Genomic DNA, 18,733 nt, shown 5'->3' on the forward strand with positions numbered 1-18,733 from the left:
AACATACCTAAAATTAACAATGATGCTTTAGCAGGTTGCATTACTAAAGCACATTCCTCGCTAAGAGGGAGTGTTGATTTCTGTTAGCATTGGATGTGCTCTAAGCCTCAAAATTTGCAGGGAGGCTAGGACACATGTATTCCATGATACCCAGAAATCGTTTTGGGAAATTTCTCCCGAAGATAGTTTTATTAAAATAATTAATTATTTTTAATGGATGCCTAAGTCTAAACTTGGGAAATTAAAATAATTAAAGGGTATTAATTAAACTGGGTGTGAAACTTCTAGAAGAAGACAAGGATCAAGTCAAAATGATCTGAGCCATTGATTAGAATCTAATCTGGGTCGTTGATTGATCAACGAGAGGATTATAAGGACTTCGATGGGCATTTGGAAAACACACCAGGTAGATACTCAACTGCCCAAGTAGATTGATTTTCTCACTGGCTGAAGTTCGGCAAGAGGAAATCGAATCAGAGGGTGAGTTGCAGGTGTGAGAGAGAGGGTATCAGCAATAGCCAAGAGTGTAGGAAACGAAAGGAAGAGGCAGCACAGAAGGGAGACGCAGATCACCCACGCAAACGCAGTCACGCATGGACAGCACAATCACTGTGCAGAGGATGACGCAGTGCGGCTAGCGTGAGGGCAACAAGTCCTCTCAGGTATCTGAAATTCACTATGGAGTGGAGAAATTTGTTTGTAAAATTTCTCTGAGTGATTCTTCTTCTATTCTGCTATCTGTAGATTGTACATGAGATTTTGTTGAAGAATAATAAAAGAAACCCTCATCTGCTGCACCAGTTTTCCCACGTTGGGTTTTTCCGAGGACAATTGTCCAAAAATAACTGTGTTAATGTGTTATTGTTGTGCTAATATCTTCCTTACATTTATTTTTCAGCAGTAATTAATTTGTGAAGACTACAGTGTATGTATTTCGATATTTGTCGTAGATAACTGCAAATAATTTGTTCATTTAATTTAAAAATAGAAGAAATATTATCAGTTGCTGCAGTAGGATTTGGAATTTCCATATTTCACAGACTTCTTGCCAGATCAAGCCGCAGCAGTAGAGGTATGTTTTGAGCTGTTTTGTGCATGTTTTGTGTGGGTTATATCCCTTTTACAGGTAGCCACAGAGTAAGTGTTTGGAGTAGGTTGAAGGAGCACATTCATCTCCATGACCAGTGCAGATGTACAAGGCTCAAGGAGGCTTCAAACAGTGCTAATTCTTGTGCCTTGAGGCAGCCCTAAATTGCTGTAGCAGTCCGAGATTATTTGAGGGCACCAAGGTGTCTTGGAGGTCAAGGAAAGGACAACAAAATAGGTTAGAGTTTGGACAAGAATTACAGTGAGTTTTGGAGCAATGGTTTAGGGTTGTTGTGTGCCCTAACCAGTCTTGTGCATGCACAGAAATCAATGGCAAGGAGGCAGCAACAGTGAGTTGCAGATGTCATCTTGTTGAAGGTTGGATGCTAGAGGATAAGGTCCTAGAAGAGAACAGTTTGTAAAGTCTGTTAGCAGCCAAGAAAAAGGGTAATCAAAGCATTTGGATGCCCTAACCAGTGAGCAGATGCTACAGCATTGTATTGGATGCTCGTGGACTGTTGGAGGTCAGCATGAGAGTGGACCAAGTTTGTAGAGTTGGAACAGCCTAAAAAACAACTTGTGGAGGATTGTAAAGGCTTGCTTCAAGCCCTAAGAAACAAGTCTCTTGAAGGACTATGGGATTGTTAGAAGTGGGAGAATAAGAGCTCATAGGTTTGATCAGCAAAGACCAGTTTGGAGCCCTAGGCTTGCCTCGTGGAGAAGGGCATCTACAATAGAAGTTGGGCAATCCTCCATGCCCTAAGTTCATTGTTGGAGAAGTGACATTCAAAAATGGTAGTGGGAAGCCCTCCGGCGCTAAGTGTGTCTTCATCGGGCAGCACAGGAAGGCTCTACTGAGAAGAAAGTCCCAAAAGAGTTGAGGAGCAACAATGGGAAGTTGAGAGTTGTTCACAAATGGACTTGTGAACAAATCGACAGGGGTCTCAAAGTGTTGATGCATTAAAGGAAGAATGGTCAGCGAGAGAGCAGGTGGAGCCAAGTTTTGTGACATAATAGAGTTGGTTCATTGATAGAGGTAGAGTTGTGTTGCCGCAGATTAGGAGCCAAAGGACTAGGCAAATGTGTATAGGGTACGACCAAGGCAGCTGTGAGGATCTCTCCATCAGCTAGACGGTCAGTGTACTTTGTTAAGGGTAGATGGGTTGTCAAAGAACTGACACCAAAGCCCTAGTTGTTGTTGTCTTGTATCAATGGATGTATGAGGACCATTATCCCTATTACGGGAGCCCTAGACTATTGTATTATCAATTTGATTAATATAATGAAGTTGGGTTGTTGATTAAATTTGTAAAAATTTGTGCATATTTTGTGCACTAGTAGATTTACTGGTGTTTATATTCAGCTGTGCAAAGTAGTCTTGTTGTGATACTTGGATTGGTAGCGTCAATGATTTAAGATTCTATTCTAGACTCCATCGTGGAAAAACAACGTGCAATACCTTGTTGGAGATGGAGTGAGGTTATAGGGGTACTCAGATTCAGACTAGGCAGTAAGTGATACAGATCAAAACAGCACCTCTGGGTGCTGCTTTAGTTTGGGATTGGCAGCCATTTCCTGGTTCAACAGGAAGCAAACCATAGTAGCACTGAGTTCAGCAGAGCAGAGTACATGGTGGCCAGTCTAGCTATGGAGTTGCCCACTATTTGGTGGGTAACAGTCCCAACACAAATCACAATTTACAATTCTGAATGGTAATGATGGAATTTTGAGATTGGGTAAAGTAGCTACCCAGCTGCCAGCAAAGGGAGCAGGGGCATGTACACAACAGGAAAGATTCATCTAGTATTTCATATGCGTTATATTATTCAAAGCATTAGATATAATTCAACCATGCAGAACCAAATTATGGACCTTGAATTACTGAAAGCAATAGTCTGAAAAACCAGCTAAAGATAACTGAAAGTAACACAAGAAGGTTACTGAACAGGGTTATCATGGAGTACTTGATGAAGACGTCAGCTCATCCAATTCAAGAATGGTCTTCAAGGACCAAAACACAAAGAGGCAAGAGATGTCACATCCCAGGTTACTATATTGTTAGTCTCTAAGGAAAGTAGACCAAGAGGGATTTGCAAACAAACAAGCCTGTTTTGGCCCTAGCAGAACTTAAATCATTGTAAAATTCTTATCGGTCAGAAAAACAGTTTCTCTGGAAAACACTTGGGTATCAAAGTCAGGTTGGATCTGCTTGGGGAAAATTTAACATGGTAAGGTGACTGATTGAGGCAAGCTTCTGTGGGTTAGCTTGAGGGTTATTCTATCCACTCTAAAGGCTATAAAATCATGTATTATGGTGCTATTTAGCCAAAAAAATATTTGAGCAAGCATTCTACAACAGTTGTATCAAACTCATTCTTCAAGAGAAAACATTTGACTCAACACTGCGTAATCATTTGACATAAGGAAGAACATTAGTTTGTGCTCAGCCTGGAAAAGAAATATTTATTGGAAGGTTTAAACTTTAAAGCATTATTGGAATAAGTGCCAGAAAGGCTTGTTCATCCCTGCTATTTTGTCTGCCCTCCTGGAAATCTATCCTGGTTTTGGGCCCTCTTGGGGCCTTCTACTGTTCTACAATTATGCCTGTAGAAACTATTCTACAGGATCTGTGGAGAAACACCTTATTTTCTTCAATTTGATGACTTCAACATTCTTCTCTTTCTAAAAAATCTATGAAAAATCTCAGAAGAAGACTGGACTCTGGAGTACTTCTTCAAGCCAGCAACAAATAGCTTAAATTAAGTCCCATGACTTATCCATATACATATACATCATTATTGTGAGTGTTTTCTTTCACTCCCTATCATCCACCATATCAAAGAATTCAATCATGTAAAAAGTTAGGTGTAAGTTGAAGTTCGAAATATACCTATTATTCCAAACTTATAGGCAGCATCAGGGTCAATTTTTGGAGGTGTGAAAAACCAAAACTCTCGTGCAGAACTCCCATTCCCAATTTTGTAATAGTACTTCTTATTATACTGGAACAGAAAATGCTAATAGTTACTCGAAAGAGCCATGAAGATTTATAAATCATTCTATACATGTATTAGTAAATTGCAGTCAACGAAGACATATGACACAATAACATTTATGGTATGGAGGTTGTTAAGAGCGTTAATTTTTTAATACCTATAAATAAAGCACAAAAGTCATATGAGAGTTTAACTCTTTCTAATTAAATTGCAACTATATCTACGTAGACGCCATATTGAATAGAACCATAACTGGATATTCACATACATATATTACACACACAAAACATTATGCATTCTCATTAGCAAACTAAAACGATCATAGAGAAAGAAATCTGAAAAATATGTTCAAAGCATTCTGAGGGAGAATATTTCACGTAATGAGACATGTAAAATGAAACAGGAAATGCACAAAATGGTGCAGAACATGTTATGGCCCTGTTATCCACAAGTTTTCAAAGGATACATTTTGGGAGCAGCACCTTTGGTTGGAGCATTTTTTTTTTCACAATACGTAAAAGAGAATTCACCAAGAGAGCATGTGAGAGATCTGTGGAGATAAACAGTTGAAAATTTCAAAATAGAACCAGGAGTTACTTTTCCTCCTGTAGCAATTCTCTTTATTTGATGGGACTTGAGGAACGTTGATTCATCTTTATTGAGATCTCTCCTTAAAGGCAAAGCAATGGATACAGGCAGGTTTGCTTATGATCAAAATTAAGGCACTATGGGGGGTGGTTTTGTTACTTGCACCCAGATTTATCAGACCTGTGGCAGCATGTGTATGAGGCTGTAAACAAGTTTGTAACAGATGTTGATTAAAGGTTATTCAGGAAGAGGAGAGAACACAATAAATGAATCCTTGACAGTTCTGATATTGAGAGATCATGTGGAGACCTGAAACGAGAAGCAAATGCTGATATCGAGGCAAGTAATAGAACACAGATTAAAATTCTTGGCTGAGGTTCTGAGTACATAGATGCTTTGTTTCAATCCGTTTTGAGTGGTTATCGACAAGGAAAGATCAAACATATCATTTTAAGGGGTGTTTGAATTTGAGTGCTGATGCTCTGTTTCAATATTTATGTGGCTGCTCTTTTATAGTTTCAGAGAACATAATGGGATGTAATCAATTGGAGGATGTGACTCTCTTGTTTTGTAAGGTGAACTGACAGACATCTCGAACTTCTGGTCCTAGCAACAGTAGGGATCCGAGTGCAGAGACCTACTGCAAAGTAAAAAGCCTTAAGCATATAAATGACAATTTATGGAACAAGTTTTAAGGTGTTACATCATCTGCTGAATGGAGCACTACCATATTGACAAGGCTTGGAGGTGGTCATGGGTCAGTCCAAATAACAAGAATCTTGAACATATATGGGAACCCTCCATTGTTCTACAGTAGTGTTGCCTCAAAATCTAGCAGGTCTTGTGAGAGACCTCACAAGACAAGGGCTATACCAAGATAAAACAATGGAGTTAAGGCCACTATCACCTCAGCACTCCACCTCCTACTCTTTATGGAATTTCAACACAAGGGAGGTGTTGACCACTATGTGTCAACAACCCATAGCAGTACACCCACTTTTTCGCAAAAGGGATAGCGCCTGATCGACGTGTTCCTGCCATCCAGCTATCATCGTCAGCCTGAGGATCATCTTATAATGTAAACCCAGTCTGCATGTGTATAATGTAAATAATCTCAGCAGATCCGTGTCGTGTATGTAATCACCTAGGTAAACCTAGTTTTATGGTAACAATCTACATTCCGAGAGGTTTTTTGTCTTACCGGTCCATTCTCAGATATTCGGCAGAGTTTTCCTTCAAACTACCCCAAAGCCGGAATGGATTTTGTCACTGGAATCTTAGGGGAGTCCTAGTGTTCTAGATCGACTCTATGTAAAAGTGATTTGGGAATATTCCTAACTATTTGGTTAGGTTATTTTATTACAAATTGTTTGATCTGCTAGATTATATTTGTGTCGCAAAACTGGGTAGTCTGTGAGGGTCTTTTGCAAATGGGTTTTCCCCCTTGAGATGTAAAAATGTAAAAAATCATGATGTAAAGTGTCTTGAGGGTTAGAAAAATAATTTATCCCCTCATAGGTCCTAGGTCCTAGGTAAATTTAAGTTTTCCAGAGGTAAAATTTGTGGATCCTTTAAAAAATTAAATCTTAACAGGTCCAGGGACTAAGGTTAATTGATTATTTTGCTAAATTTTATGCCTTGGGTCCCTGGGGTTAAGTCAAAGTCAAAATTTTGAGGAAATAAATGCAAAATTTTAATTTTTGAATTTATTAAAATGCATTTAATTGAAAAATTCGAAATTTCCTCAACATTTAAAATTTCGACAGATGAGATTAAAAGAAATTTTGATCCTCATCAACGGTCGAGATCACTTTGACAAGGATCACTCAAACTAGCCGTTGGAGGATTTATCTTTAAATAGGAGGTCATTTGTCAGTCATTGTCATCCGATCTTTTGATCGTGTACTAGGCGAAAAGCTCTCTCTTGTAATCCTTTTCTGAGCAATAAAGAAAGACTTTGGGGTTAAATTTCTGATGGTGTTACTCTTCATGGAAATGTTGTAAGATGTATTATTTTCGTGCGTAATTTCTTTTTTGCCATTAATAATAGCTTCTGAAGATCGATTTGAGTACAGGTATCTCGCTCAGTCGCTGGGGTTTGAATGATAATTTAAGTTTTGAATATAATAGCAACTATGTCTATTAGATCTTAATTTTATTATTGTTCTCTCGCTCTATGTTAACGGTTGAATTGAGTTTTGCAGGAAATCCTGGAATATTAGATCATCGGGCGTTCGGAGAAGTTCTCGACTGAACTAGCCAACTCCCGATCCGTGTTTTCTAAAGAGCCCAGTTTGAATTTGATCCCGAGCTTATCATAAGATATATTTTTTTATGGGTGATGCATGAAGGGTTTTGAGATTAGTACCTCCTCTAAAATTCAAAAATTTTTAATTTTTTTGTGCTAAATCGTTAGATCTCGCTGTTGAGAGCCACAGATCATTAGATCTGGGAGCGGAGTCAGACTCACACTCCCTAGATCTGATAAATCTGCCATTTATGTACATAGATCTGCAATTAAATTTAGTTTTCTGATTTTGGTTTTCAGGGTTTTAGTGTTTTTTGGGTCATTATGTATATCGTTTGGGTGTTTCTGTTTGTATTGCAGCTACAGATCTGAAGCTGAAGGTTGTGCAGAGTCCAGATCTAGGCCCCGAAGGGTAAGATCTGGATCTCTGGAAGTCCATCAGCATCATTTTTAGCAGGGTTTCTATCCAGAGATTTTGCAATCCAAGAGTTTTAAATTTTTAAAATCTGGAATTAAGGGTTTCAAAGAAATCTGAAGCAGAGCGAGTTAAAAAAATTATTAAGATTTCTGGAAAATATCTAGAGGTTGTAGTGCAAGTTCTGCAGATTGGCTGCCTGTTTTTTTCTGAGCAGGAAAATTTCGATTTTGTGTTCGTAGTCGTTTTTCTGAAAAGCTTCGAATTTTTTTTTTTATGGTCTAAGTTTGGGTTTTAAATTTTTCTTAAGGGGATCTGGAAAATTTCTAGGCTACTTCTCGCTGCTCCAAGCTCCTTCCAAGCAGCCATCGAACCTCGCAGTCATCTCCATGCTGCCCTATCTCACAACTCAGCCAGCCTCCGTGTGCTCCTCATCCGCATTAGCTCCTTGGCCTTTCCACGCAGCCATCCCTACGGCTCTCCCATCAAACCCTCTCCTATGCTGCCTCCATCTGCGTGTTATCTCCCTAGCTGCGTGTTCATTCCCTGTCATAGCCCTCAGCCCTCTCACGTTGCTCCATTCTCACGTTTCTCTCTCCCACGCGATGTCCCTAACCTGCATCCGCATATCCCCTCATGATGCATATCCCCTCACGCGGCCATTTCTTCCGCCTGCGTATCCATTCCTCTGCCACACCACAGCCTTCTCCACGTTGCCTGTCTATGCAACATCCCCTCACTCCGCAGCCTTCTCAACCTGCGTGCTATCCCATAGTTGTCGTCACGCAGTCCCTCATCGCTCCTTTCCATATGCCCGAATACCTGCAAACAAACACTCATCTCCATCCTCCCTCGTTGCCTTAGATCCTCACACAGTCACTCCCACAAACGTGGTTCCCTCCTGCCATCAAGCCCTCCCCTCTCCACGCTATCCCGGCCTCCCCTGCTCCTCATGCAAACCTGCAAAACAACAACAAAACAAATTCGACTATTTTTATGTATACGGGTTAGGGTTATATTTTTCTTTATTTTCATTGTGATATACACGTTGGTTTAGTTTTAGGTGAGTTAGGTTAGCATTTGTATATTTTTTATTTCATTCGATCTTAGGCTTAGGCTAGATTATGTGTTTTCATTTGTTTTCTTTTTTTATGACTTTTGGATTTTGACTTTTGATTAGATTTTTATATTTTTCCGATTTGATTTATTTTCATAAAAATAAAAAAATCTAAAAAATATAAAATTTCAAGTCTAAAAACATATAAAATATCTAAAAATCCTAAACATTAAAAAAATTTAAATCTAATATAAAATTTCAAAAGTCTAAAAATATATAAAATATTTAAAATCCAAAAAAATTTAAAAAAATATAAAATTAAAAAAACTTTAAATCATAAATCTAAATTTGGTGACTAAGGATTTATAAACAAAATTAACGGGTTTATTCGCTTAAACTTTAGAATTTTTAATGTGGCCTATGGCCCATTAATTTTAATTTTTTAATCCCTTGATTAATTTAAATTCCTAAAAAATAATTAAAAAAAAAATTAACCTAAAGTTCCTTAGTGTCATTTGGTCATTCAATGCAATTTTTATGATTTTCCTATGGTCAAGGTGTGATAAACATTTTTAATCATATTTCGCTGTTGTAGAAAGTTAATTGAGTCTAGATTTGGGAAGTTAATGAAAATCATGTTAGATCTAGAATTTTTTGCATGTAACAGTGTTGGTCGTTTTTGTGAATTATTTATGATTGTCACTTTTCGTCACATATTGAGAATCGTTCTAGATAACTTGTTTTATTGATGGTTAATTCAAATATCGAAGGCACTGGTCTATAATTGTTTCTATCTTGTAGTCGTGTCTTATTTACGTTGGCGTTTAATCTATCAATCTGATTTAATCGTTTAGATTCATCAAGTTGTCCATCATTAAAATCTCCTAGAGCTTGTGATCCACAGGCTTTCTCATCCATTTACCTTAGGGACTACCCCCCTTGACTTGCCTAGGAGAGAGTCTAAACGAAGTGAGTAAAGATTAAGAGTGATGGCCCTTACTCTGAGCGTTGTTGCACTGCCTAAACACTTTGTGCGACAACATTTTTTGGAGTTGTTGTCGGGGATAGAGTTTTCTGTCCTTGGTCCCCACGACATTCATCTTTCATCATTTCAATCATCTCATCTTTTCTGCCATTCATTAGCCTGTCGAGCGGCACAGCATTTCCTGGCGTCATTTGATCTTTTCATCACCCTATCTTTCGTCATCTCATTAATCGTTTCATCTGCACTTTTAGCACCTGCAAATCTCGGTTCGTTTCTTGTTTGGGTGGCAACTCCATTTCTTTTTATTTATTTTTTCTCAGACAAGAAGCCCTCCCTTATATCCGGTTGTTTGTTTCCTTTTGGATCCTAGAGTTAGATTCATGTTCAAGTGGCGACTCCACTTCTTTCATTTCTACAAGAATTTCTACTCGAAGCTCGCTTCTTGTGGATCTCTTGATTTTCTTGAGCAAAGGTCTCTCTCTATCATCCATTTGGTCCCTCATTATTCATCATGGATTATTCGTTTACCCCATGTCATTTTACTGATGTTCTCCATGATATTTCGGAAGTGGCCATTCATAAATTGTCTTTGTTCTCGGGTGGTGATTCAGACGCTGTTAGAAAGCATTTATGCAGGTTTACTCATATAATGCTCATATATTGTAGTTCTCCCCAGTATGATCATGAAGATGTCAAAATGCATCTATTTGCTTTTTCTTAAGAGGGTGATGGTTTGAATTGGTTTAATAAATATCCCGAAGATTCTTTCGCTTCTTTACAAGACATCGTCAATGCTTTTAAAGATAGATATGGTTATCAAGGTAGCTTGCCTTGTGCCCCTAAAATTATGCAACAAACTGAAAGTGATTTTGTGAAGGATCGAGCTGTCGGTGAAAGATTTCAAGACAACTCTCCATATCAGAATGTGCCATCCACCTGTACCGTTGCAAATCAAATCCATGGTAGTGGAAAAGCAGGAACAAGTTGTCAAATCAGTGTCGACCATGAAAGGGAAAATGATAAGCAAATTATAGAAGAACTAATAACTTTTTCTTTATTGATGCATCAAATGGCCGTAAGCAACTTGATTTTCGGATAGGAAAAAGTCCTACTATATGCAGGATTGAACATGGCACATTCGAGAAACAACCAACAGATTTGCCTGAAAGCAAGGAAATGCTCAGTATGCACTATATTGAACGCATCTGATGCCATGGGGCATCTTTGTATTGTATTTCTAACCTTATGCCCTGTTATTTCAGTGTTTCATTTTGTAGTTAGATTTGGTTTTTCATGTTGTTAGACTAGTTAATAAATGAAGAGCTTATATCTTTCCTATGCTTAACGTTATATGATGATTTTTGGATAGACGCTACTTATGTTTTGTTGTGTGTTGCTTGGATGCAGATTCTAGATTCTCACATTCCTCCAGTGCAGCAATGTGTCCCCAAGTAGAGCCAGATGTTGACCACTACGTGTCAACAACCCATAGCAGTACACCCCCCTTTTTCGCAAAGGGATAGTGCCTGATCGACGTGTTCCTACCATCCAGCTATCATTGTCAGCATCAGAATCATCTTATAACGTAAACCCAGTCTGCATGTGTATAATGTAAATAATCTCAGCAGATCCGTGTCGTGTATGTAATCACCTAGGTAAACCTAGTTTTCTGGTAACGATCTACATTCCAGGAGGTTTTTTGTCTCACCGATCAATTCTCAAATGGTCGGCAGAGTTTTCCTTCAGCCTACCCCAAAGCCGAAATGGATTTTGTCACTAGAATCTTAGGGGAGTCCTAGTGTTCTAGATTGAGTCTATGTAAAAGTGATTTGGGAATATTCCTAACTATTTGGTTAGGTTATTTTACTACAAATTGCTTGATCTGCTAGATTATATTTGTGTCGCAGAACTGGATAGTATGTGGGGGTCTTTTGCAAATGGGTTTTCCCTCTTGAGATGTAAAAATGTAAAAAATCATGATGTAAAGTGTCTTGAGGGTTAGAAAATTAATTTATCCCCTCATAGGTCCTAGATCCTAGGTAAATTTAAGTTTTCCAAAGGTAAAATTCGTGGATCTATTAAAAAATTAAATCTTCACAGGTCCAGGGACTAAGGTTAACTGATTATTTTGCTAAATTTTATGCCTTGGGTCCCGGGGTTAAGTCAAAGTCAAAGTTTTGAGGAAATAAATGCAAAATTTTAATTTTTGAATTTATTAAAATGCATTTAATTGAAAAATTCGAAATTTCCTCAACATTTAAAATTTCGACAGATGAGATTAAAAGAAATTTTGATCCTCATCAACAGTCGAGATCACTCGAACTAGCCGTTGGAAGATTTATCTTTAAATAGGAGGTCATTTTTCAGTCAGTGTCATCCGAACTTTTGATCGTGTACTAGGTGAAAAGCTCTCTCTTGTAATCCTTTTCTAAGCAATAAAGAAAGACTTTGGGGTTAAATTTATGCTGGTAATACTCTTCATGAAAATGCTATAAGATGTATTATTTTCGTGCGTAATTTCCTTTTTGCCATTAATAATAGCTTCTGAAGAGCGATTTTAGTACAGGTATCTTTCTCAGTCGCTGGGGTTTGAATGATAATTTAAGTTTTGAATATAATCGCAGCTATCTCCATTAGATCTGAATTTTATTATAGTTCTCTCACTCTATGTTAACGGTTGAATTGAGTTTTGCAGGAAATCTTGGATTATTAGATCATCGGGCGTTCAAGGAAGTTCTTGGCTGAACCAGCCAACTCCCGATCCGTGTTTTCTGAAGACCCAGTTTGAATTTGATCCTGGGCTTATCATAAGATATTTTTTTTATGGGTGATGCATGAGGGTTTTGAGCTTAGTACCTCCTCTAAAATTCAAAAAAAAAAAAAATCTGTGCTAAATCGTTAAATCTAGCTGTTGAGAACCACAGATCATCAGATCTGGAAGCAGAGTCAGACTCACACTCACACTCCCTAGATCTGATAGATCTTCCATTTATGTACATAGGTCTGCAATTAATTTTAGTTTTCTGATTTTGGTTTTCAGGGTTGTAGTGTTTTTCAGGTCATTGTGTATATCGTTTGGGTGTTTCTGTTTGTATTACAGTTACAGATCTGAAGCTGAAGGTTGTGCAAAGTCCAAATCTAGGCCCCGGAGGGTAAGATCTGGATCTCTGAAAGTCCATCAGCATCATTTTTAGCAGGGTTTTTGTCCAGAGATTTTGCAATCCAAGAGTTTTAAATTTTTAAAATCTGGAATTTTTAAGGGTTTCAAAGAAATCTGAAGCAAAGCGAGTTAAAAATTTTATTAAGATTTCTGGAAAATATTTAGAGGTTCTGGTGGAAGTTCTGCAGATTGGCTGCCTGTTTTTTTTTTTCTGAGCAGGAAAATTTCGATTTTGTGTTCATCTTCGTTTTTCTGAAAAGCTTCGAAATTTTTTTTATGGTCTGGGTTTGGGTTTTTAATTTTTCTTAAGGGGATCTGGAAAATTTCTAGGTTACTTCCCGCTGCTCCAAACTCCTTCCAAGCAGCCATCGAACCCCGCAATCATCTCCACGCTACCCTATCTCACAACTCAGCCAGCCTCCGCATGCTCCTCATCTGCATTAGCTCCTTGGCCTTCCCACGCAGCCATCCCAACAGCTCTCCCATCAAACCCTCTCCTACGCAGCCTCCATCTGCGTGCTATCTCCCTAGCTGCGTGTTCATTCCCTGTCGTAGCCCTCAGCCCTCTCACGCTGCTCCATTCTCACGTTTCTCTCTCCCACGCTTTTGTCCCTAACCTGCATCCGCATATCCCCTCAGGGAGCCATTTCTTCCACTTGCGTATCCATTCCTCTGTCACCCCGCAGCCTTCTCCACGCTGCCTATCTAAGTAGCCTCCCCTCACTCCGCAACCTTCTCAACCTGTGTGCTATCCCGTAGTTGCCATCATGCAGTCCCTCATCGCTCCTTTCCATATACCCGCATACCTACAAACAAACACTCATCTCCATCCTCCCTCGCTGCCTTAGATCCTCATGCAGTCACTCCCGCAAATGTGGTTCCCTCCTGCCATCAAGCCCTCACCTCTCCACGCTATCCCGGCCTCCTCTGCTCTTCACGCAAACCTGCAGAACAACAACAAAACAAATTCGATTTTTTTTATGTATACTGGTTGGGGTTATATTTTTCTTTATTTTCATTATGATATACACGTTGGTTTAGTCTTAGGTGAGTTAGGTTAGCATTTGTATATTTTTTATTTCATTTGATCTTAGGCTTAGGCTAGATTATGTGTTTTCATTTGTTTTCTTTTTTTTATGACTTTTGGATTTTGACTTTTGATTAGATTTTTAATTTGATTTATTTTCGTAAAAATAGAAAATTTAAAAACTATAAAATTTCAAAAGTCTAAAAACATATAAAATATCTAAAAATCCTAAACATTAAAATATTTTAAATCTAAAAAATATAAAATTTCAAAAGTCTAAAAACATATAAAATATTTAAAATCCAAAAAAAATTTAAAAATATAAAATTAAAAAAACTTTAAATCATAAATCTAAATTTGGTGACTAAGGATTTATAAACAAAATTAAGGGGTTTATTTGCTTAAACTTTAGAATTTTTTATGTGGCCTATGGCCCATTAAATATTTTAATTTTTTATTTCTTTGATTAATTTAAATTCCTAAAGAATAATTAAAAAAAATTAACCTAAAGTTCCTTAGTGTCATTTGGTCATTAAATGCAATTTTTATGATTTTCCTATGATCAAGGTGCGATAAACATTTTTTAATCATATTTGGCTATTATAGAAAGTTAATTGAGTCTAGATCTGGGCAGTGAATGAAAATCATTTTAGATCTGGAATCATTTGCATGTAACAGTGTTGGCCATTTTTGTGAATTATTTATGATTGTCACTTTTCGTCACATATTGAGAATGTTTTGGATAACTTGTTTTATTGATGGTTAATTCAAATATCGAAGGCACTGGTCTATAATTGTTTCTATCTTGTGGTCGTGTCTTGTTTACGTTGGCGTTTAATCTATCAATCTGATTTAATCGTTTAGATTCATCAAGTTGTCCATCATTAAAATCTCCTAGAGCCCGTGATCCACAGGCTTTCTCATCCATTTACCTTAGGGACTACCCCCCTTGACTTGCCTAGGAGAGAGTCTAAACGGAGTGAGTAAGGATTAAGAGTGACAGCCCTTACTCTGAGCGTTGTCGCGCTGCCTAGACACTTTGTGCGACAACAGGAGGCTTCCCGGCATAAGTCACCTAACAAATATTCTAAGTCAATACCTCAAAGGTGACAGATACAATAGGCTTAGATTTGGCACTCGGACTAGGAACAAGGCTCAATCCAATGTGATAAGGAATAGCGTAGCCTCTAAGAACCTATAAAGAGGGACTTATAGCCTAGGGTTTAGATGACATGCTACAAAAGGTGGCACACTTATGCATATAAGAGGAAGAAAAGACTTGTAATAGTAAGAGAGATATGATCAACAAAGAGGGAGCCACAAGCCTTCAACAAGCCCTAAGTTGAAGCCTTAATGCTAGTTCAAGTTTTCCTAGACTAGAATTGCCTAGGGTTTGTGAGGTGAGCCCTTCAAAGGTTGCTCCAACCATGCAAAATGGAAGATTTAGATGTGATAAGGTTCAATCAGCAAGAATAACCTCAAAACAAGCCAACGCTTCAACCCTAGTTGAATTGGGCCCTATACCCAAGCCCTAGTGGCTTGCCTTCAAGGGTCAAAATTGGTTAAGAGAGAGAAAAGAATGAAGTTTATTACTTTTGATTATCTAGGTGGAAACCAATGCCTGCCAATGACTTGGGTGATGGGGTCTAAGGGGAAATTACCATGGAAATATCAAACACTTGAAAGGAGTAAGGGGGAAAACCCTAACTTTCCACTTTTGAAACCCTATCTATCATTCAATACAAGGATAAAAGCAAAAGAAAAGCTCTCTAGGAGGTCCTCAAGGGATGTTCAAGATCCTTAATTAAAGCATGCAATATTTCACCGAAAACTTCATATGAAGATATGCATTTAGACAGGGAATATAGAAACCCTAGCAAAATACATTGCATATAATAACCATAAAAATATATTAACAATAAAACTATTCACAAGATATCAATGAACAATCCTTCATTATCCCAAATGACTTCTCCACAACAAGGACTAGTCTCCAATAGCAAAGCATCCACAAAGATCATATATGCACAAGAGTAGCAAGGTATGAGAGCCAGGCCAAATTCTTCTAAGAGGCCGAAATAGCCCACAATTGATGATGAAATGAAATGTGAGGTGACCTTTTATTTATATGAGGTCTACCTCACCTAATTTAAGAAGCCCCTAAAACAAGTTTGATAATGATTAAAAACAAGTAAACCTTGGGTTACAAGCCAACCCACTACCTCAACATGAAATTATGCCAAAAATAGACCCACAAATGTGAGCCTTAAGCTTCTAAAATGATGATGTCATGAACTTTTTGAGCTCCAAATGCTATGCGATGGTGAAGAGAAGGCTAAAAATGTCTTCAAGCATCATATCCAACATTTGAGGAGTCGTCCTCAAATCCAACCTCAAAGCAGCTCCAAAGGCCCCAAATCCAGTTGGGGTGGCCCCATATCATCTCCATGGATCTCTAATGGTCCACATAGTGCCTCCTTTCTCCAATGTTAGGGATCCATCAGGTGCAACAAGCCCTCCCTAGTCATCTCATGGAAGACCATCCTCATCTAGGCTCTAAATCATGGCCTACCCATTAAGTAGTGTCAAGGCCAACCTAGGGGCATGTTGGGTCCAGTGGTGCAATCATGAAGAGTCCTCTCTACTAAACAAAAGAAGACCAGCGTCCTAGGTCCTGGGGGTAATTTGGGATGTGCATCGGCTGCTCAAGTCATCATATTGCGAAATGCTCTGATGTAAGTAGGCAACATTGCATCTACCAAGTCATCAACCTCTCTATAAGGCCTGGGTACCCATGGAGCGAGTGCCCACAAGGCCTATGTTGTTGTGGACAACCTAGCAAGACCAACTTATGTTGATTTTGGGTAGCATTGAATGTGCTCTAGCCTTGAAAATTGGTGTAGAGGCTAAGGCACATGAGATCTCCAAGACCTAGAAATCGTTTGGAGAAATTCCACCCGGATGAGGAGTTATTAAAATAATTAATATTTTTAATGGGTTCCTAAGTCTAAACTTAAGAAAATAAAAATATTAATGTGTATTAATAAAATATGCATGAGAAAGTTCTAAGTGACGAAGATCAAGCCAGTTCTAATCTTAGTCGTTGATTAGGGACTTAATCTCAGTCGTTGAAGACTCAACAGGAAAAATATAAGAGTAGGCTTGAGGGTCAGTTGGAGACACACCAAGTGATCAAAGAATTCAAATTTATGGGGCGAGGTTTGCTAAGGAAATCGAGTTAGTGATCAGAGTTGCAGTGAGGGGTAGTTCAGCAAGGGATTTTCATCCAACGCTGAAGAATACATAGCAGAGAGGCAGCGCAGTGCCAGGAGAGACAACGCAGGCCCTAGAAGGGTTGATGCAGAGGCCAAAGCGCTGAAGCAGAGGACGCAGAAGGCTGATGCAGGTGACGCAGAAGTCGTAGAGGCAACGCTGAGGAGATTCTATGGGGCAGATTGGGAGCAAATCAGCAGATTCTGAGCCGATAAAGGGTAACGCAGCTCATGGAGGAGTGACGCAGTTCCAGAGCAGTGCTTGGAGCAGCTTTCACTGTCCAGCATAGGGAACAGCCAGAGTCACTATGGGGTTTGATCATCCGGTTGTTGATTTGCCGGAATATCTGTCTCCAGATAGAGGTACTACTGCCAAGGATATTCTCTGTTGGGTGAGCCATTTCTGGCACCCTAGTTGTATTCACGAAATCTGCTTAATAATACAAACCCTCTATATGTTGCACCGGTTTTCCCGAATTGGGTTTTTCCAGGGACAATTGTCCAAAAATAACGGTGTCCCTTGTGTTATTGTCTCAGTTTATTTCAGTGCATGATCTGTATATTTGTGAAGGCTACAATAGTGTTTACTTTGATGTTTATGCAATTAAATAACTTGTTAATGTAAAGAACAAGTAGGAGATTGTAAACCAGTAATTGCAGTAGGGGTTTCTAATGTGTTAGATTCAGGAATTTTCACATGGTATTAGAGCGATTGCAGATCATAGATCACTGAAGACACCAACCGAGAAATATGAGAATTTGTAGCAGAGAACCCAAGAGACAGCGTTGTTCCAGAGCCGGAGAGGCAGAAGGAGGAGTGATGCAGTGCAGAAGAGGTGACGCAGAGGCTCACGCACTGCCTGCATCAGCATTCTGGGCCGGGAGAGGAAGATGTAGTAGTTGCTTCAGCCATCAGGGCCAATGCAAAGGCAGAGGAGGGCAAATCAGGCTCACACAGAGCCACATCATCTTTCTGAGCCAGGAAGGATTGACGCAATTGGCCAGGAGGAGCAGATTCAACCCACGCAAAGATTGCACAGAGCTTGAAGGGCTTAGATTCTTTGAGTTGTCGGGGCTAAGGGAGTTGTGCAGATTTTGATTTGTGGAGCTGCTGGGACATTGTTTCTAACGGTGCAGAACTGTGTCTAAGGAGACTGAACCAAGGTAAAGGGAAGCACTACCTCGACAGATTTCTAGCCAAGAAATCTAGATCCAAGTTGCAGCAGCAAAGTCGGATTGGAGAGGAGTGATTCGACGATTGGCCGGAGGATTTCCGAGAGGGAAATCAGGACTCAGAGAGAGTCTAGAGAAGAGGAGCAAAGATGGCAGAGAACAGATTGAGGGATCAGGACAGATTGGACGGAGCTTCCAATTTTGTCATCTGAACGGCCAGGATACTGGAAATCCTGGATTAACATCGCATCAAGGACTATGCCTTGAAAGTAGTAGTTGTCTCGATTGACGCTAATGCAGCCGAGAAGTATGAGGAGGCCCAGGCGAAGGTGAAATGCATGATCCTAGACGAGGTCAAGGACCATGTAGTACCACATATTGCTGAGAAGACAATAGCAAGGGAGATGTGAGAGACCTTGACCACCTTATAACAGGGCTCTTCCGTGCAACAAAAGATCTTACTAGAGAATCAGCTGAGGTCATACCAGATGCAGAAAGAGGAGGAGATAGATCACTTCCTTCTCAGGTTGCAGAGGATTCGCGACCAGCTTACTTCCGTGGGGTCTATTCCAAATCCAGAGTTCTTAGTTAGGACTGCCCTGAATGCAGTATCCGAGGAGTGGGAGACGTTTGTCCAAAGCATTTTGGGTAGAGCAACTCTCCCCAATTGGGACGAGATGTGGGCAGCTCTTCGACAGGAAGAGCTCAGGAGATTGACCAAGGCGG

The 18,733-nt window shown here is 39.2% G+C and overlaps 1 protein-coding gene across 1 annotated transcript in view; it reads right to left on the reverse strand.

Moving 5' to 3' along the window:
• Positions 1 to 18,733, reverse strand: part of LOC149203392 (phosphoenolpyruvate phosphatase-like) — a 317,110-nt gene that overhangs the window by 183,695 nt on the left and 114,682 nt on the right. The window contains exon 4 of the mRNA XM_089401855.1: positions 3,977 to 4,088. Within this exon, the coding sequence (XP_089257981.1) occupies positions 3,977 to 4,088 (112 nt within the window). The remainder of the gene's footprint in view (positions 1 to 3,976; positions 4,089 to 18,733) is intronic.

This window comes from Pinus tabuliformis, chromosome 2_1 (genome assembly GCF_031772625.1).
Source record: "Pinus tabuliformis cultivar Carrire ecotype Pingquan chromosome 2_1, CPIR1, whole genome shotgun sequence".
Lineage (NCBI taxonomy): Eukaryota > Viridiplantae > Streptophyta > Pinopsida > Pinales > Pinaceae > Pinus > Pinus tabuliformis.